The sequence below is a fragment of the Frieseomelitta varia genome, unplaced genomic scaffold (assembly GCF_011392965.1).
Source record: "Frieseomelitta varia isolate USP_RPSP 00005682 unplaced genomic scaffold, Fvar_1.2 scaffold_307, whole genome shotgun sequence".
In the NCBI taxonomy this organism is placed as follows: Eukaryota; Metazoa; Arthropoda; class Insecta; order Hymenoptera; family Apidae; genus Frieseomelitta; species Frieseomelitta varia.
In genome coordinates this window covers 154,936-173,498 of record NW_025110043.1, presented here as the reverse complement: position 1 = coordinate 173,498, position 18,563 = coordinate 154,936, and the positions used below count along the sequence as shown (strand labels likewise).

Here is an 18,563-nt window from a genome sequence, read left to right as displayed (position 1 = left end):
TCCAATATGAGCACGAAACATCATAAAGACATTTCTTTCAGATTAACAACTTTCTTTCTGAAAGTCGTCGGCCTGTGGTTCCGCACTACCCGCGTTGAAAAGTGGCTGAGAAATGCTGTAGTGGTTTATAGTATTTTAACACTCGTCTTCTCTATATGGATCCACTGGAGAGAACTTTATTTCTCTTGGGGAGACTTTAACGTAAATATATGAAGATTTTTACACGTCTAACGCTTGTAATTTAGATAGGGATATTATTTCATTTTTATTTATAGGATATTTTAAAGTGTGCAATTGCGCAAATGCACATACGGAAAAAAATTTATAAAATAGCTACATATAAAATATAAAACAGATATAAAATATTTATGCAGTGCTTCTACGACATTAGATACCCGAAACAATTATCCATCAGAGTTTCATTTTTTTGTTATCATATTTTCAAAAAGATATGACTGCGTAAGTATCTGCAATCTGCTTACAACTTTCTCAATTTTAATGTTTCAGATCTCCTCTCACATCGTGTTGAATATATTGGTACTGAACATGGACTTGCTTAAAATTGTAATTATATTTATACACAAGGAGAAGTTTTTTCGTTTAATTGTACATATGCAGAACAATTTCTGGCATTCCAATTACGATCAGTACGAGAACTCAATTCTAGCAGATACGAAACGAATCTGCATCTACTTCGTCTGCTTCTTCTCATTCTTCTCTCAGTTTACGTGTTTTTCCTACATAATCAACCCACTTATGTGTAAGTCTCTCAATCTTCGTTTCTCAGCTCATTTCAAAGGAAAGAATAAATTCATAAACAATCGAATTTTAGCAAATATTGGAAAGAATAAGTCAGAAAGGGTACTTATGTTTGATATGCATATGGATCTACCATTGTCTATTTCACCATATTATGAAATTATGTACTTGATACAGGTATAATTATATTTTTATTTTACACAAAAATCCCGAACAACTTCGTGCATTTATGAATAATTTTTATTATATTCGTATCAGGCATTGGCTTTGTACCAAAATGACGTATGTTATCTTTGCATCGATGACATATTTTGCATTATGTGCTTACACGTAGCTAGTCAGTTTCGTATATTGCAATATAGGATGGAGAATGTTCTAAGTCCAAAAGACAAAGATAAACTTGATCTGGACGCAAATGAAGATGTCTCGAATAAGTGCTACGCGATATTTAAAAATTGCATACAACAACATCAAACTCTCATTGAATTCTCTACGACGCTCGAGGAGATATTTACAATAATCGTACTCAACCAAGTGTTAACGTTTAGTACATTAATTTGTTTCGTCGGATATCAAACGCTTTTGGTTAGTACACCATATATGAAGCATTATTGCTTTGATATTTCCTGTACTAAAATTTCTTGAGTAATTAAGTAAACAGTACGATTTATAAGAGCTTGAATTCAATCAAATTTATAAGAATTTGAATGTATTTTTATTCAAAGTCTAACATTTGGCTTGAACAATTGAAGAATTCTTGTAGAAAGCAATGTAAGTGTCAGACATCAAATTTTCAGTCATTCTAATATTCTAAAACATTCTACAAGAAAATAAAAATAATATATCTAGAAAACGTACTTTCACTTTTGCATGTAAGTGTAATTTAGAAACAAACAGGATTAGAACCTATGATATTTGCAAATTTAAATAAATAAATTGCTACCTGAAAAATTTGATGTTTGACACAAACGGTGTTTTCTACAAGAACTGTTTAATTATCGGTGACACATCGTGACATACAGGTGGATTTGACACTTTCATGGCGCATTACTCTTGGATGTTTCTTATTGACTAACATATTGCAATTATGGATCTTCACGTATAGTTGCGATTTCATGGCGCGAGAAAGCACAAATGTTGCTAATGCTGCGTACACTGCACCATGGACATATTTACCAATGGACAGATTTGGAAAAATGATACGACAGGATTTGCAAATTGTAATGATGAGATCGAGACGAGCCTGCTATCTCACCGCCTGCGGTTTCTTTCCCATATCGCTTGAAACTTTCACCAAGGTAATATTATTTATAATTCTTCCTATTTTCTACAGCATTAACAAACTAGTCTCTTTTCTTTTCAAAAATTCATCTAATAAATTGTCAGAATTTTTTTCAATTATTATAATAACTTAACGTCTACATATTACAGATTATGAGTTCCGCAATGTCATATTTCACTATACTAAAGCAGCGAACAGTGGATACAGCGGCATAACTCCTCCAGATTTCATGTTAGATGATTTTCTGTATACACATGTAAGTAGTGAAAAACTAAAAAAAATTTGTTTATTCCGATTTGATTTCCTCGCAAACCCGTGGAACGTTCATCTTCTAAATGTTTTTAATTATTTAAACAAATAATTAAGAAAAACTTAATTGTATAAAATAACAAAATATTCAAATTAAATTGGCCAAAAGCCAAAAATCTAACAAAGAACACTGTTAACAAACTCTATTAACAAACACGCGATGTTTGGTAGAAATCACTTTTGTTTCACTTTCGTTTCATGGTTGTATCATGGTGTTTACTTACCATGGGTAATAATAATTATTATTATAATTATATAATATAAATCATTAATGCAATTTTCAACGATGCTTCATCACCAACATTTTTATCCCTAGCTGTACCGCTATCTCATACCGTTTTCTTCGAAGCACTCTCTGCCGCTTCACTTTGGACACTTACATTGACGTTGGCCTGTTTTTGTCCCTCAATAAACTAGTCGAAATATAGTAATTAATTATTCATCTTGTTTGTTACAGGTTTTAAGTACTGCAGCATCGTACTTTACGTTGCTAAAACTGCGTGTAGAAGCAATTTCGTAATATATGTTAATCGTAACAATGTATTTTGTACATAAAGTAATTCGTTGCTGTACATTAAAACTGAATTTTCCAATGAATAAATAAATTTAGTCTGGCAATTTTCTGTCGACGATGGTACAGATACCCGATTTGTGCATATACACGGTTTGATTATTTTAGTGTTACCCCATTTGTGTGTTTGAATTTATTATTTTAGCATTATTTTAAAAATTATATTCACAGACTTTTCACTGTCACTGGATCATTTATTTCTTTCAAAACGACAGTTTCTTTTCTCAATCGACACACGAGACTTTAACATTCCTCGTCAGACTCCATCGCCACATTCAACCAATACCCACCACCCAATCCCTCAGGGAGTTTTGAATCATTAATAACTGATTGATTACATATATTACGTCCACCATATATGTTTGCAATTGCACGGATAGATACGTCGTAATGGTTCTTTTCTTATCACAGAACAGATTACTGATATTAACTTATGAACGAATAGCGGGCGACTCGAAGATCAAAAGCACGATGACATCGAAGTATGTTCGAAACTTTTCGATAATTAATAGATCGTCTTCTCTATAAATTCCAAATCGGTCGTATCCGATAGTTTGAAATTCAATATGAGCTCGAAACATCATAAAGACATTTCTTTCAGATTATCAGCTTTCTTTCTGAAAGTCGTCGGCCTGTGGTTAAGCACTACCCGCGTTGAGAAGTGGCTGAGAAATGCCGTAGTGGTATATAGTATTCTAACTATCATCTTCTCTATGTGGATGCAATCGAGAGGACTTTATTTCTCTTGGGGAGATTTCAGCGTAAATATATGAAGATTTTTACATGTCTAACGCTTGTAATTTAGATAGGGATATTATTTCATTTTTATTTATAGGATATTTTAAAGTGTGCAATTGCTCAAATACACATAATACGGTAAATTTTTAAAATACCTACATATAAAGTGTAAAACAGATATAAAATATCTACAACAATGGTTCTATGACATTTGATATCCGAAACAATTATCCATCAGAGTTTCATTTTCTTTTTTATCATATTTCCAAAGATACGACACTGCGTGAAAATCTGCAGCCTGCTTATAATGTTTCAGATCTCCTCTTACATCGCGTGCAACTTATTAGGACTGATCATGGATCTTTTTAAGATTGTAATTGTATTTATACACAAGGAGAAGTTTTTTGGTTTAATCGTACATATGCAGAAGAATTTCTGGCATTTCAATTACGATCAGTACGAGAATTCAATTTTAGCAGACACGAAACGAATGTGCATCTACTTCGTCTGCGTCTTCTCATTCTTCTCGCAAGTCACCATTTTTTCCTACATAATGAGCCCAATTATATGTAAGTCTGTCAATCTTCGTTCCTCAGTTCATTTCGAGGATGGAATAAATTCGTGAACGATCGAATTTTAGCAAATATTGGAAGGAATGTGTCAGAAAGGGTACTTATATTTAATATGCATCTGGATCTACCACTGTCTATCTCACCATATTATGAAATTACGTACTTGATACAGGTATAATCATATTGCTATTTTACACAAAGATCCCAAACAACTTCGTGTATTTATGAATAATTTTTGTTCCATTCGTATTAGGCATTGTCTTTGTACCAGGTTGGCGTATGTTATCTTTGCATCGACGACATATTTTGCATCATGTGCCTACACGTAGCTAGTCAGTGTCGTATATTGCAATATAGGATAGCCAACGTGCCGACTCTAAAGGACAAAGATAAACACGATCTGGACGCAAATGAAGATGCCTCGAATAAGTGCTACGTGATATTTAAGAATTGCATACAACAGCATCAGACTCTCATTGAGTTCTCTACCACGCTCGAGGAGATATTTACAATAATCGTACTCGGGCAAGTGTTAACGTTTAGTATATTAATTTGTTTCGTCGGATATCAGACGCTTTTGGTTAGTACATCATATATGAAGCATTATTGCTTTGACATTTCTTTTACTGAAATTTCTTGCATATTTAAGTAAACAGTACGATTTATAAGAACTTGAATTCAATCAAATTTATAAGAATTTGAATGGATTTTTGTTTGAAGTCTAACATTTGGCTTGAACAATTGAAGAATCCTTGTAGAAAGCAATGTAAGTGTCAGACACCGACATTTCAGTCATTCTAGTATTCTACTAGATATAATACATTCTACTTGAAAATGATAACAATATATCAAGAAAACATACTTTTCCTTTTCTGTGTACGAGTAATTTGGAAACAAACAAGATTGGCACCGTTGGTATCTGCAAATTTAAATAAATAACTCGCTTCCTGAAAAATTTGATGTTTGACACTCACGGTATTTTCTACAAGAACTGTTTAATTATCGGTAATGCATGTCGTGATATACAGGTGGAATTGACACTTTCATGGCGCATTTCTCTTGTATGTTTCTTAACGACTAACATATGGCAATTGTGGATCTTCACGTATAGTTGCGATTTCATATCGCGAGAAAGCATGAATATTGCTAATGCTGCTTACACTGCACCGTGGATATATTTACCAATGGACAGATTTGGAAAATTGTTACGAAAGGATTTGCAAATTGTAATGATGAGATCGAGACGAGCCTGCTATCTCACCGCCTGCGGCTTCTTTCCCATATCCCTTGAAACTTTCACCAAGGTAATATTATTTGTAATTCTTTCTATTTTCTACAGCATTAACAAATCAGTCTCTTTTCTTTTCAAAAATTCATCGAATACTTTGCCGCAAATTTTTTAATTATTATATTAACGTAACGTCTTCATGTTACAGATCATGAGTTCCGCAATGTCATATTTCACTATACTAAAGCAGCGAACAATGGATACAGCAGAATAATTCCTCCAGATTTCATGTTACGTGTACACATACACGAGTAAGTAGTAAAAAAGCCAAAAAATTTGTTTATTTCGATTTGATTTCCTCACAAATGCGTGGAACGTTCATCTTATAAATATTTTCAATAATTACAAAACTATTTAAATAAATAATTTAAAAAAGTTTAATTATATAAAATAAAAAATAAATAAACACAAGTATGAGTAATTTTAATAAATTTTCAAACTGCCTGGATTCTTTGTAATTTTCGAATTTTGAACTAGGCAACACTTTTGGGTACTATACCTATTATTAATTCTTACTATTTAAATAATGTCAGATCCCATTCCTTAAATTCTAATGACATGTGTATAAATTAAATTAAATTTTAATTTAATGTAACATCATAAGCACGTAATATGATGCAACGCCAATCTAAAAGAAGAACTCAAAATTTTATTACTTATTTTAACATTAAAAAATTAATTTTAAATTAAATCATAGTATTATACAATTTGTAATTTCATCTAATGCCATTTTATGTTCGGACAATACAAAGAAAAAATTTACAGTTCACTATGACTTATAAATTTTCATATGCAATGTAACGAGTAATTATCTAATGTATATTACAGATAAATATTATTTTATTCTTTTTACAAATATACAAAATGCAAAGAACGTAATACTTGATATGTAGATATGCAATCTCACACGAAAACATTTTGTTGAATTTATTTTTGCTGAATATATTTGTTCAGCGAATCACATAAAAACAATTTTCATTTGAAGTTGTTGAGCTTGGAAAATTTTTGCAAAAAAGATTCGTTTTTGACAAATAGATAATATTTAAAGTTATTCTTCTATACTCCTACGTTGATATCAGTGACGGATCAAAATTAGAAAAATCATTGTAAAGTTTTAAAATAATTTTATTATATGAACAATAATATGGAGAGTCAAAGCCTCGTTTTTCAGCAGATGCGCCGTTCTCACTTCCAAGAACCTAATCTGTTTGTTTCTCACGATCTTACAAGTTACATTTTTTTGTGGGTTTTCTCTGATAAGCTGTACTATACGATAAACAGTTAAAAGGAAATAATATTCGCTTCTCAATCAAATTTTGTCACTTGGAAATGGATCAAGCGGACCTAACGCTAATCCGAGACCTTATTTTCAATGAACAGAGTTTTTAACAGAACTTTTTAATGCTGAAAGTCACTTAAAATTATTCCTCCTCTTCTTCCGTACCGGTTAACATTGCGATAAGGCTTTGCGTATCGATAAATCCTTTGTCGTCAATGTACATATTATCATAAGCATCATCGACCTCCTTCGGAGTGAATTTGTCACCGTATGTCAATAGAGCGTGCCTCAATCTATGAAAAAAAACGAATAATGAGTTTTACAATTTAAAGTATTGTTCAATTTGTCCTCTGAGATATTTCATAAATGTTGAATATTATACAGCAGAAATGCAATTTCAGTCAATTTTCATGGAATTCTAAACTTTTCCACATGTCTTTTTTTCTTCTTCTTTCTTTTGTGAAATAATTTTAGAATAATAACAGCTCTCATTGCTTACCTTTCACCATCAATTTTACCGTTTACATCGAAGGTATTGAAGGCAGCAAGTACGGTTTCATCATCGTCGGTACCTAAAGTGAAAAAAAATTACGATCAATTTTAATATACATACGTATATAAACTGGTCAAGTAATCGTATTATCTGGTAAAAATATATGTTGATACCTGATCCCGACATGCGAGTTGCAAACAAATTGAGTAATTGCGTAAAATTGATAGGGGCAGGGACTTCAGCTAGCATATCGTCAAGTTCTTTATCAGTAACCAGACGACCAACATTGTCAAAAGTGGCACGGAGATCGTTCTTTCCAATTATACCATCCTTATCTTGATCCATAAGCTGGAATGCCTGGTGAACACGATTGAACAAAATCAAATATAAGACATCAATTAATTACAACTCAAACTATTAGCTATTTTAATTCTGTTCGATTGAAAATAAATCAATTGACGTTGCAACATATTAACATATTAGTATATATAATGAAATTTCATTTTATCAAAGAATATTCAGTTTCAACCCTTAAATAGACACCGTTGCAAATTTGGAACATTTTACATCATTAATCCTAAATGCACTTTAAAAAGAATTGTGTATTTAAGAATTTAACGTAATCTGTATTTACCCGACTAGCTACTAATATGTTAATATTTTACATTTAATTTTTCATATATAGTTTTATCATTTCATTTTCCTTCGCGGAAATTGCGATATTTGTGACAGCAAACGTCGGACACGAATGTTTATTGCATAATGACAAATTTTTGGATAATTATTCGTATACAAAGTTGAACTTGATCACCTCGAATAAGTAATAACGCTGTATAAAAAAACTTTTTATATATCTTCTTTCATAGGTGAAGGCGTTTCCGAGATTTCAAGGTCGTCTCTACTGATTTACGAAAACGATACATTTTTTGATTCATTAATCGATGCAGTTCGATGAATTAAAAAATATATCATTCTAAAAAAGTCTAGAAAAATGAAGATGACCTTGAAATCTCCCTCGACCTATGAAACAAATTCATGCACTACATAATGTGCCCCTGCAAACCATGCAACTTTCGTATAAAATGTTTTTCCATGCTATTTCATACAACGCATTTCATTGTAATTTTATACCTTAGAAATTATTCAAGATCAAGTTATGCCGATTACTCTGTATTATTAAAATGTCACTTGGATATACCTCTTTAAACTCGGCAACTTGTTTCTGTGTAAACATAGAAAACACGCTGGATCCAGCGCGTTTTGCCTTACGGCTACCCCGACTACTTGCTCTAGTTGAGCCAGATTCTTTAGGGGTGCTCGTAGGAGTTGGTGGTTTTTCCTCTGCTGGTGGAGGTGCTGGCTCTGGCTCTGGTGGAGGAGGAGCTGGTTCCTCCTTCTTTTTAGTCTTCTTCTTCTTCTCTTTATCCGCCTGAAATTTCGTGTAGCATTTATTAAAACCAACATGAACCGAGATTGTGAAAGTAAAAATTTTAGATAAATTTAGGCCTACTCTTTTATACCTTTTAGTGCATTTACGAATAAACGCGTAGTTCGATTCAATTCCTCAAATATTAAATATACGCATTTTACCAGAAAAAAATTAAGTATTCTCCAATATCTAACTGTTATAAATGAAATATCAAATATAGAATATAGAAATGTTCGATTTGTAACGAATTTTGAAAAATTTTCCGCATCTTTTTCGTAACATTTCTGTAAGTATTTCAATTCTTGTAAATGTAAAATAAATGAAAGAATGAACTCGATAAAATATTTAATATAGCTTACTTGCCAAACGGAAACCCAGGCAAAAGTAAATACAAATCTTGATTACATTTCAGTTCTGCGGAAAGCGAATTATAATTGAAGTAATCATGAAACAAGCGCATATTTTTCCAATTATTATCTAATATTTGTTTGGCAGTGGGCTAGCTTGGACAACGTCGAAGAAAATTCGGAAGGCGTTGCTCATAAGAGTTAAAAATAGGATCTTTCTATCATCCGTAGTATAGTTGAAAAGAAGCCAAGACAAATATAGACCGTTCATCCCGTACAGCCTCTCAAGTTACTACGTAGTTACATAATTCTTTTGCTTTTACAATGCATCCAGCAAATACACAGAAGTACGTATCATCAACCAAATTTAATTTTGATAATACAGATTTTTATAAAAACAATATTCAATATACATTAAAAGCCTACTATCATAGATATGCGGTTACATTCAGATGCCAGCTAGTTAGAAATCCAATCAAGAGAAGGACTAGAACATCGCAAAGATTTATTAAAATCCAGCAGCACATGTAACAATTTAAACACACAGATTGGAAAGCAAATAATAACTTTCAACCACGGAGTGGCTAACAGCCAGAAATCTAACGAAGAACACTGTTCACACTTCATTAACACAAACACGCGACGTTTGGTGCAGGTTTGCACTCTGATGAATCCGTTCACTAAGCATGTAATTCCGACACAATTTATTTGATTCATCGAATATTTTTCTTTCTTTTTTTTTTTTTTTTTGGAAATTTAGCCTTGTACAACAGGTCGTACATAGTTCCATCACTAGTCACGTGTACGATATGCAACATTTTGTTTCTCTCTATATATCCCACTGTTTAAGAGAAATTCAACGAAGAAGATTTTTCGTGTATTTCCTGACCGCCTGAATTCGAAATCACTTTACGGTTGTATCATGGTGTACTCGGCGTTTACTTACCATGGCTACAGTTGGTTTGTGAGAGGATGGTACGAGATGGTCACAACGAACCAACTGTCCGAATCATAGAGGTGAACTTGTCTAAGTAACTTTGGTGGCTCTCCCCCACTACATGACTGGTGCTTGAGCAGGGGTGCCTTGCCCGGGTATAACGCCAACGCCTATCTGACCATATTTAGTGCGAGCCACCTCAAAATAGCAACCCTTTCGATGTTTCGACTAAAACAGTTTGCCGAGGATTGTACCAACGACCAACGCTTTACAGCTTTTTTTCGCAGCCGAGATTTGCTTTTCAGAGCAAAAATATAAGTCAAGGATATTCGTAAAGTGATTATGACAGTGTCTCAGCATTGCTCTTCCTGTAACCCCGATACCTTGAAAGCGTCGAAGAAATCTTCCGTCACCATTTGCGGTCATCGGTGGTGCAAAGATGCTGTCCTAATTTCATCACTGTATTACTGCAAATCAAAGGAGTTATCGCAGTTATTGCATACGATAAATTTACGAATAGATGAAAAAATGAATTTTTTCTGAAAATTTGTAATTCGAAAAAAAGAATTATAAGAATTGTGGTATCAATGTTAAAAAGTTCTACCAAATATCTGTAAAATTTGTAGATTTGATATTAGACTTAATTCTGTATTATTCATTCATTCCAGACTTAACATGAATTTCCGCTTTGATTCCCATCAGAGTAATCAAAGCACGTGGTTACTAAAAATAACTGTCCGATATTTGAGAAGAGAACACATTAGAATATTCAGTATACGTTATCAAATTTTCGATATATTTTATCATTCACTTTCCTCCTATTAATTACAGAAATTTAAATAACTACCAATTCCTGTATTTATATATTTATTGAATTTATTTTATTATAAAATTCAACTCATGAACGAAGCAAAAAATCAATTTATCAAATCAGAAAAGACAATTAATTATTTACGACTATTGTACTTCTAATAATAAACTAGTATAACAGACTTAATTGTTCATTATTTATATGGCTTGGCTTAGAGCCTGGCTTGAGGTCATTATATAGAAACTCGTTAGTTTCCGTAAAAGTTTAACATAATATTGATACACATTAAATAATTAATCTTAAAAAATAATAGTAACTCAATTAATCATATTAAGTACATGTTATAGTAATGCATCTTTTAGATATTTTTGTTTTAGTTTTAGGAAAAGATGTTTGCATTATTCTTCTATCTATAAATTAAATATATTATTTTATTTGGGTTCGATATACCTTGGGGCAAAATAAAACTTGAAAAAGATTTAAAAGTTCCCAACTCTTTTAATTTTAATTTAACAACATTGAGTTGTGTATTATTTTATTTCAGTTATTTTATACTTACATTATATAAATACAATACATAAATTATAATAACTAACACGTGTTTCTAATCTATAACGTAACATATAATAACCTTCCATGAAGTATTTCTGTAAATGACGCCTACGGCTTCTTTATACTTTCTCAATAAGAAAGTCACGTACCATTTTTCTTCACGGTACCCGGAGTACCGTGCTCCCACCACAACCGCTCAGAAAAATAAGAAAGTACAAACAACGTTGCCTTGACTGGTTTTCATTGTAAGGTAACAGCTTGTAGTATGGTTTGGTTAGATCACAAATGTCCAAACAGTTAACAATTAAGACTTGAATTATTTTAGACAAAATGCTTCAAATTTGATCTTATGATGCAACAAAATGTGGTGGCTATTTTTATTAAATTATGGTGAGTGAAAGTACACATAAAAAGAAAATATATATTATTTTTAAGAGTGTTATTTTGAAACTGTTCTTTTGAAATTCGTTAAAAAGTATAAAAATAATCGAACTAATAAAAATTGCTGAATAAACAGATACATTATCGTTGTGTACCTATTTTTTTATAGTTACGATCGGGTCATCATTACGTCTCGCTGCATATATATCTTCTGGTGGGCTTCATGGAGAAATTCGATTTGAAAAAGCCTCGGAAACATCCGTAAAAATTCGATTTTCACTTCAAACGACTCTTCAGTATCCAGACCAACAATGGCTTTGGTCAGTTACTCAATTTCCTGTTGACTATACACGTATAAACGATAGATGCAGTAGGCAATATGTTGGAGAAAGGTATTTTTCTTGTTTTAAGAAATTTATCTTCGACACATTAGTATCACTTGTCACATTTAAAAAGCACTATAGTATTATAAAATAAATGTAGCGTTATCGATTTAACGGAACTTGTTGGACCAATTGATATGCCCGGAAATGAAACAGGATCAGTGGAAATTTCAGGCATAAGTTTAACCGGAGAAATGGGTTTATGGGGGAAAGGTCTAATACTTCAAGACACATATTCATCTAGAACTATTTGTGCCTCGATAACGGTAACTATTAAAATATAAAAATACAAAGAGTCAAGAAGGAAATTAACATTTCTGAAATATAAGTTATGATTCTAAATATTCTTAGGTACTAGAAAAGAACGTAGAAAAATTTGCGGAAGCACGTTTTCTCGAAAGTATAGCGGGAAACGTATGGTTTCGATGGTTGGGTGGTCATGGTGGTGATAACACGAGCGATACAATAATTTATATAAATTTGTATCATGTTAATAACAAAATACAATTACAAGGTACAAAATACACAGAACATCATTGGAAGATTTATGTAACGGATATTTTTGATATCAGTAAAGGTACAATTTCTTTCATAAAATATATTGACTTAGTAAATCATTAATTTATTTTCATTTAATATTTACTATTCAGACAAATCAAATTGCAACATTTTACAAACCGTATTTGATCCTGATAATGCTGGTAATAGTAAAGCAATTGGTGACATTGATGAGCGTTTGGGCAAGATAAAAATAGCTGTAGATCATCATAATAGATATAAAACTGTATATAAAGATTCAAAATTGTCTCTATTACCTTCTACTGATTTGCTTGGGCCTCATCGTCAATTATATTTAGTCATATTTCACCCAAAACATGACGATTCCATTTTACTGTGCAGTAAAATTAATCATAGAAAACCTATCTTTGCCAAGTAAGTAAAACTTACATAATTACATAAAGATATTATTTTTCAAATTATCTTTCGTTAAGGTAGTTAAAAATTTATATAATTAAAGATTATTTATCACATTACATTTTATAATATTCAAATTATTTAGAACTTTAATTAATGCCCATGGTATTAAAGGAGAAGTATCCTTAACTCAAGTAACTCCATTTGATCCAACATGGGTTAATGTATCATTAACACCAATTAATGATTTAGAAACACGATTGCGCTATGCTACTAAAATAAAATCATATAATATTCATGAACTACCTCCAGATCCAATGAAAGTTTCAAATAATTCTACCGAAATATGTGAAACAACTAAAAAAATATATAATCCAAGCAATATTAATATAACTGATGTACCACCAGCAGGTAAATAAATAAAACTGTTACTTTATTGTCAGTTTACTTATTTAACAATATCTATAAAATGTACATTAGGATTTGGAACTCAAGATCAATATGCTATTGGCGACCTTTCTGGAAAACTCCAAGGTCGTAAGGAAGGATCGTATCATTATGATATCTTACCAGGGAGTGCAAAACTTAGTGGAATATATTGGGATACATATCTTCCACTTTCAGGAATGTATAGTGTAATTCACAGAAGCCTTGTCCTTCACAAGTATTTATTTACACATATTTTCTATAGTTACTGCTTCATTTTCATTTTTGCTCATTAAAAAGAATCGCGCATTCTTCATCAGGTATAATGAAACTGATAATAAGAGTATCATACCATGGATTTGTGGCACTTTGAATCTTTATTTGCCAGACAATATTGAACAAATGCAAATGATGACTGCACAAGTAATATATAGATATCCTATTGTTGGAAAAATAATTTTCCGCCAATCCAAAAATGATCCCCAAATGGATACTACTATTATAATTGAAAATTTAGTTCATGCAGATGGTAATGCTTTAAATAATTCAGAGCTACACAGGTATATTTCAAAATACATACTATAAAAAATTATTATATCAAAATTATTTAATTTGATCATGAATATATAGATGGATGATTCATGATAATCCGCCAGGCAAAGATTATTATAACTGGACAGGCAGATGTTTAAGTACTGGTGAACCTTATAATCCCTACAAAGTACAACTCTAATTATATTTATTTTTTATACATAATACAGTTGCCTTCCTAAAAATATTACTCTTAAATTCACTAGGTAGAATGGAATTCAAGTTTCAATGAATATTGTTCAATGTCAGAAGTATCATTATGTCGTGTTGGTGATTTAACAAGACATGGTACAATCGATATTGCTGGAAGAAAGCTTTATGGGACCTTACTAACTCGAAGACTCTTCACAGATACAATGTTACCTTTATCAGGTCCCCATAGCATATTGGGTAAAAGTTTAGTGATATATGATGACCATGGACCTCGTTTAAGAGGAGAAAGACTAGCATGTTCAATGTAATTAGATAGAAAAAAGAGATTTTATAAAAAATATTTCTATTACACATTCTATCAGTACGATTAAAATATCAACAATTCTACATAGAATTAGTGAAACATATCGCCGCAAAGCGGTAGCAAGAGATTGGTTTGGAAATGGAGAAACTATTTCATTAAGAGGAAAATTAGAATTCTTACAACAAAATGAATATGATATAACAAATGTAGAACTAAATCTTGATGGCCTACATGGAAAAATGAGTGGATATCACGTACATATGGTAATTTATTATTTACATCACGTAAATAATAAAATTACGTTTTTATTTATTTATTTATTTTAATAAAAGTTTTTACATTTTAGACCCCAATTGAACAAGATTTAGAATTTCCATGTGAAAGTACATCCTTATATGGACATTGGAATCCATTTGATGTCAATGTAAATAACATACTATCTCCAAGAGAAGGAACAACTGATCAATATGAAATGGGAGACCTCAGTGGAAAGTTTGGTACTTTAGAAAACCGAAAAAGATACGTAAAAACTTTCAATGATACAATGCTTCCTTTATTTGGACCAACAAGTATACTAGGTCGAAGCATAGTGATTCATAAAAAAGAAAAAAATTTAAGGTGATTATATTAATATTTAAATTATATAGAGATAGAAATACACATAGATAATTTCTATTTTTAAGATGGGCTTGTTCAACTATAGAAAGAGGATATTCACCATCCGAAGCTATAGAATTAAGAGCAATTGCGTCTTTTCATCATCCACAAGGTTTTGCATATGGCTACATAAGAATGGTATTATAGATTTAAATAATATTAAAATATAAAATATATAACATTAATAATTACAGACACAACTTATTCATCAAGATGGTACACAAAGTGAAACAATAATTGAAACAAAATTACGACATCCTGGTAAACATAATCGCAATATTGTGAGTAAAACAAAATACATAATAAAAGCATTAAGAACATTTAATAACTTTTAAAGCATACAAAAATATATTATTATAGACCAAAAACCACAATTGGGCAATATATGTAAATCCTGTCGGAGTAGATGCAGCTGTTCATGTTAAAGATACTAGATGTGTAGCTGGCGGATATATATGGAATCCTTATTTTACACAACTAGCTGATCCTTTAAATGTAATATCAATCAGAAATATATAAGGTTTTATTCTTAACTAATAAAAATAATTTTGTTTTTCAGGATGATTTATACAAACAAGAATGTGGTCCTGACTTACCACTTAGATGTTATGTAGGAGATATATCAGGCCGATTAGGTCCTATTGATATAGGATTGCAAAGACAAGTTTTTACAGATTCAAATTTCCCATTAGGAGGACCAATATCTGCAATGGGAAGATCTATTGTTATTTTTGACACAAATTTTGGAACCAATAGATTTGCATGTGCCAACATTGAACCGGATAATGATATTGTAAAATATACAAACATAAGGAAACCACCTCGTTTTGTAGTGTAAGTACATATTCAACAATATTATATTCATCATTTTTTAATACAAGCATCTTTTCAATTCTTATGTCACAGGGCACAATTTTTAGAGGATGTACGAAAAATTATGGGTATCCCAGATTGGATGCTATCCATAGATATTAGAAAAACAAAAATTTTACACAATGGAGCCTGCATTCAGTTTTTAATACATTTTAAGGGTAATTGAAAAACTATACAATGTATGTAACTTTTATACATACAATTATAATTATTCTATAATTACGTATTTAGGTCCAATTGCTAACATCTTAGAACAAGATTTCAACAAACTTATATCAACTGGACGATTAGATACGCCTAGTTTGTACATTCCAGGATACGTCTCTAAAAAACGAAAAACAACTTTAGATTACCGCCAATGTGGGAGTCAGGATCCAAATGATAAAAGTAATGACTAATGTTCTGCACAAAAATAAGTATATTTATTTACTTTTTAAAATGACAATTTTTTACACCATTTTCAGATTTCAAATTTTTTCTACAAAATAGATCTTCACAACTATGTCCAAAACTTATATTAATTGTTATTTTATGTATTATTATCAAATTATTGTAACATAAAATTACTAAATTAATATAAACTAAGTTTAAATAGACAATAAAAAAATACACAATAAAAATTTTAATTAAACTATTCGTTAACAAAGAGCACAATTCTCTCTGTACACTTCAAAGGGCAACGATTATAGAGTGCGCAGTCATCGCGTACTAATGGTTCTTTCCATGGAACGATTCCTAGAAGACTATATAAAATATAGTAACAAAATTTGTGGTTACCCTGTTGCTAATACACCATTGTACATATACGTTTATATATAATTAATACATTTTACAAGAAGTTAGTTATTTATATAAAGAGTAATTCTTGAAAGAAAAGACTACAAACAATTATACTGCATAAGTGTATCTACTACTGACATTATACAAAATTATAATATGTATTCCCTGGAAGATGGTAAGTATACATTTACACTCACAATATTTATATTATTATTGGAAAATATGATACAATATTATATCTATTTATTATTTACTATTGCAAAAAAGTACATTACTTTTCTTATTTTATGTATATTAAATAATTAAAATTAAATCTTAATAATTAAAAACTGCAATTACATATATTTTTATTTAGATCAATATGATGATGAAGATACAGAAGAAATTTCAACAAAACTTTGGCAAGAAGCCTGTTGGATTGTTATTAATGCCTATTTTGATGAAAAAGGTCTTGTAAGACAACAACTTGACAGTTTTGATGAGTTTATTGAAATGTCAGTTCAGAGAATCATTGAGGATTCACCTCAAATTGATTTACAAGCCGAAGCACAACATACTTCTGGTGAAGTAGAAAATCCTATTAGACATTTATTAAAATTTGAACAAGTTTATTTGTCTAAACCTACGCATTGGGAAAAAGATGGAACTCCATCCCCTATGATGCCTAATGAAGCAAGGCTACGAAATTTGACATATTCAGCACCATTGTATGTAGATATAACTAAAACAATTGTAAAAGATAGAAACGACCCCATTGAAACACAACACCAAAAAACGTTTATAGGAAAAATTCCAATCATGTTAAGATCAAAATATTGTTTACTTGCTGGCTTATCTGATCGTGATTTAACAGAGTTGAATGAATGTCCATTAGACCCAGGAGGCTACTTTATTATTAATGGATCAGAAAAGGTACTTATTGCCCAAGAAAAAATGGCAACAAATACAGTTTATGTCTTTAGTATGAAAGATGGCAAGTACGCATATAAATCAGAAATTCGTTCTTGTTTGGAACATAGTTCACGACCTACATCCACGTTGTGGATTAACATGATGGCAAAGAGTGGAGCTAGTATTAAAAAATCTGCTATAGGCCAACGTATTATTGCGATTATTCCATACATTAAACAGGAAATTCCTATTATGATTGTGTTCCGCGCACTTGGGTTTGTGGCAGATCGCGATATTTTAGAACATATCATATATGATTTTGATGATCCTGAAATGATGGAAATGGTAAAACCTTCCTTAGATGAAGCATTCGTAATACAAGAACAAAATGTGGCCCTAAATTTTATAGGTACTAGAGGTGCAAGACCTGGAGTAACCAAAGAAAAACGTATTAAATATGCTAGAGAAATTTTACAAAAGGAAATGCTTCCACATGTAGGTATAAGTGATTTTTGTGAGACCAAAAAAGCTTACTTTCTTGGTTACATGGTACATCGTTTACTGTCAGCCTCTTTGGGCCGAAGAGAATTGGACGACCGAGATCACTATGGTAACAAAAGACTAGATTTAGCTGGACCTTTACTGGCATTCTTATTCAGAGGGCTGTTTAAAAATCTAGTGAAAGAAGTGCGATTGTATGCGCAGAAGTTCATAGATAGAGGAAAAGATTTTAACCTTGAACTTGCTATAAAAACCAAAATTATTACTGACGGCTTAAGATATTCGCTTGCCACGGGAAATTGGGGAGATCAAAAGAAAGCTCATCAAGCTAGAGCTGGTGT

General features: G+C 31.3%; 5 protein-coding genes and 1 long non-coding RNA gene across 6 annotated transcripts in view; 5 read left to right on the top strand and 1 right to left on the bottom strand.

The window, feature by feature from the left end:
• Positions 1 to 6: 6 nt before the first annotated feature.
• On the top strand, positions 7 to 2,886 carry LOC122529759 (odorant receptor 49b-like). The gene is made up of 7 exons (XM_043656182.1): positions 7 to 201; positions 508 to 760; positions 833 to 936; positions 1,018 to 1,344; positions 1,782 to 2,057; positions 2,191 to 2,297; positions 2,808 to 2,886. Exons 1-6 carry the CDS (start codon positions 7 to 9, stop codon positions 2,254 to 2,256), a joined length of 1,221 nt encoding a protein of 406 aa, XP_043512117.1. The 3' UTR covers positions 2,257 to 2,297; positions 2,808 to 2,886.
• A 586-nt stretch (positions 2,887 to 3,472) lies between these two features.
• On the top strand, positions 3,473 to 5,829 carry LOC122529758 (odorant receptor 49b-like). Its single transcript, XM_043656181.1, has 6 exons — positions 3,473 to 3,682; positions 3,976 to 4,228; positions 4,300 to 4,403; positions 4,485 to 4,811; positions 5,260 to 5,535; positions 5,668 to 5,829. The coding sequence occupies exons 1-6, from the start codon at positions 3,488 to 3,490 to the stop codon at positions 5,731 to 5,733; spliced, it is 1,221 nt and encodes a 406-aa protein (XP_043512116.1). The 5' UTR covers positions 3,473 to 3,487; the 3' UTR covers positions 5,734 to 5,829.
• A 797-nt stretch (positions 5,830 to 6,626) lies between these two features.
• On the bottom strand, positions 6,627 to 10,231 carry LOC122529763 (myosin regulatory light chain 2). The gene is made up of 5 exons (XM_043656186.1): positions 10,014 to 10,231; positions 8,490 to 8,720; positions 7,465 to 7,648; positions 7,298 to 7,370; positions 6,627 to 7,091 (listed from the first exon to the last, which is right to left on the bottom strand). Exons 1-5 carry the CDS (start codon positions 10,014 to 10,016, stop codon positions 6,941 to 6,943), a joined length of 642 nt encoding a protein of 213 aa, XP_043512121.1. The 5' UTR covers positions 10,017 to 10,231; the 3' UTR covers positions 6,627 to 6,940.
• Positions 9,213 to 9,661, top strand: LOC122529769. Its single transcript, XR_006306853.1, has 2 exons — positions 9,213 to 9,414; positions 9,520 to 9,661. It is a non-coding gene; the product is annotated as an uncharacterized LOC122529769 (long non-coding RNA).
• Positions 10,232 to 11,492: 1,261 nt separating the features above from the next.
• On the top strand, positions 11,493 to 16,653 carry LOC122529755. Its single transcript, XM_043656178.1, has 19 exons — positions 11,493 to 11,757; positions 11,918 to 12,140; positions 12,232 to 12,397; positions 12,483 to 12,708; positions 12,782 to 13,064; positions 13,192 to 13,457; positions 13,527 to 13,710; positions 13,793 to 14,032; positions 14,103 to 14,193; positions 14,270 to 14,520; positions 14,609 to 14,783; positions 14,867 to 15,138; positions 15,204 to 15,315; positions 15,372 to 15,458; positions 15,538 to 15,672; positions 15,737 to 16,011; positions 16,084 to 16,208; positions 16,282 to 16,437; positions 16,515 to 16,653. Exons 1-19 carry the CDS (start codon positions 11,730 to 11,732, stop codon positions 16,604 to 16,606), a joined length of 3,387 nt encoding a protein of 1,128 aa, XP_043512113.1. The 5' UTR covers positions 11,493 to 11,729; the 3' UTR covers positions 16,607 to 16,653.
• A 140-nt stretch (positions 16,654 to 16,793) lies between these two features.
• LOC122529749 (DNA-directed RNA polymerase II subunit RPB2) overlaps positions 16,794 to 18,563 on the top strand; it is a 3,418-nt gene continuing 1,648 nt past the window's right edge. The window contains 2 exon segments of the mRNA XM_043656163.1: positions 16,794 to 17,005; positions 17,186 to 18,561. Of these exon segments, the coding sequence (XP_043512098.1) occupies positions 16,987 to 17,005; positions 17,186 to 18,561 (1,395 nt within the window). The 5' untranslated portion in view covers positions 16,794 to 16,986.

Coding starts and splice junctions, on each gene's coding strand:
- LOC122529759 (XM_043656182.1), top strand. CDS start 7: ATGAGCACGAAACATCATAAAGACATTTCTTTCAGATTAACAACTTTC. Junction 761..832: donor CATAATCAACCCACTTATGT/GTAAGTCTCTCA, acceptor ATCGAATTTTAG/CAAATATTGGAAAGAATAAG. Junction 1,345..1,781: donor TCGGATATCAAACGCTTTTG/GTTAGTACACCA, acceptor CGTGACATACAG/GTGGATTTGACACTTTCATG.
- LOC122529755 (XM_043656178.1), top strand. CDS start 11,730: ATGTGGTGGCTATTTTTATTAAATTATG. Junction 13,065..13,191: donor AGAAAACCTATCTTTGCCAA/GTAAGTAAAACT, acceptor CAAATTATTTAG/AACTTTAATTAATGCCCATG. Junction 13,711..13,792: donor AGAAGCCTTGTCCTTCACAA/GTATTTATTTAC, acceptor ATTCTTCATCAG/GTATAATGAAACTGATAATA.
- LOC122529763 (XM_043656186.1), bottom strand. Junction 7,649..8,489: donor AAGTTGCCGAGTTTAAAGAG/GTATATCCAAGT, acceptor CGTGTTCACCAG/GCATTCCAGCTTATGGATCA. Junction 7,371..7,464: donor AACTCGCATGTCGGGATCAG/GTATCAACATAT, acceptor TTTTCACTTTAG/GTACCGACGATGATGAAACC.
- LOC122529758 (XM_043656181.1), top strand. CDS start 3,488: ATGAGCTCGAAACATCATAAAGACATTTCTTTCAGATTATCAGCTTTC. Junction 4,404..4,484: donor AAATTACGTACTTGATACAG/GTATAATCATAT, acceptor CATTCGTATTAG/GCATTGTCTTTGTACCAGGT. Junction 5,536..5,667: donor CCCTTGAAACTTTCACCAAG/GTAATATTATTT, acceptor TTCATGTTACAG/ATCATGAGTTCCGCAATGTC.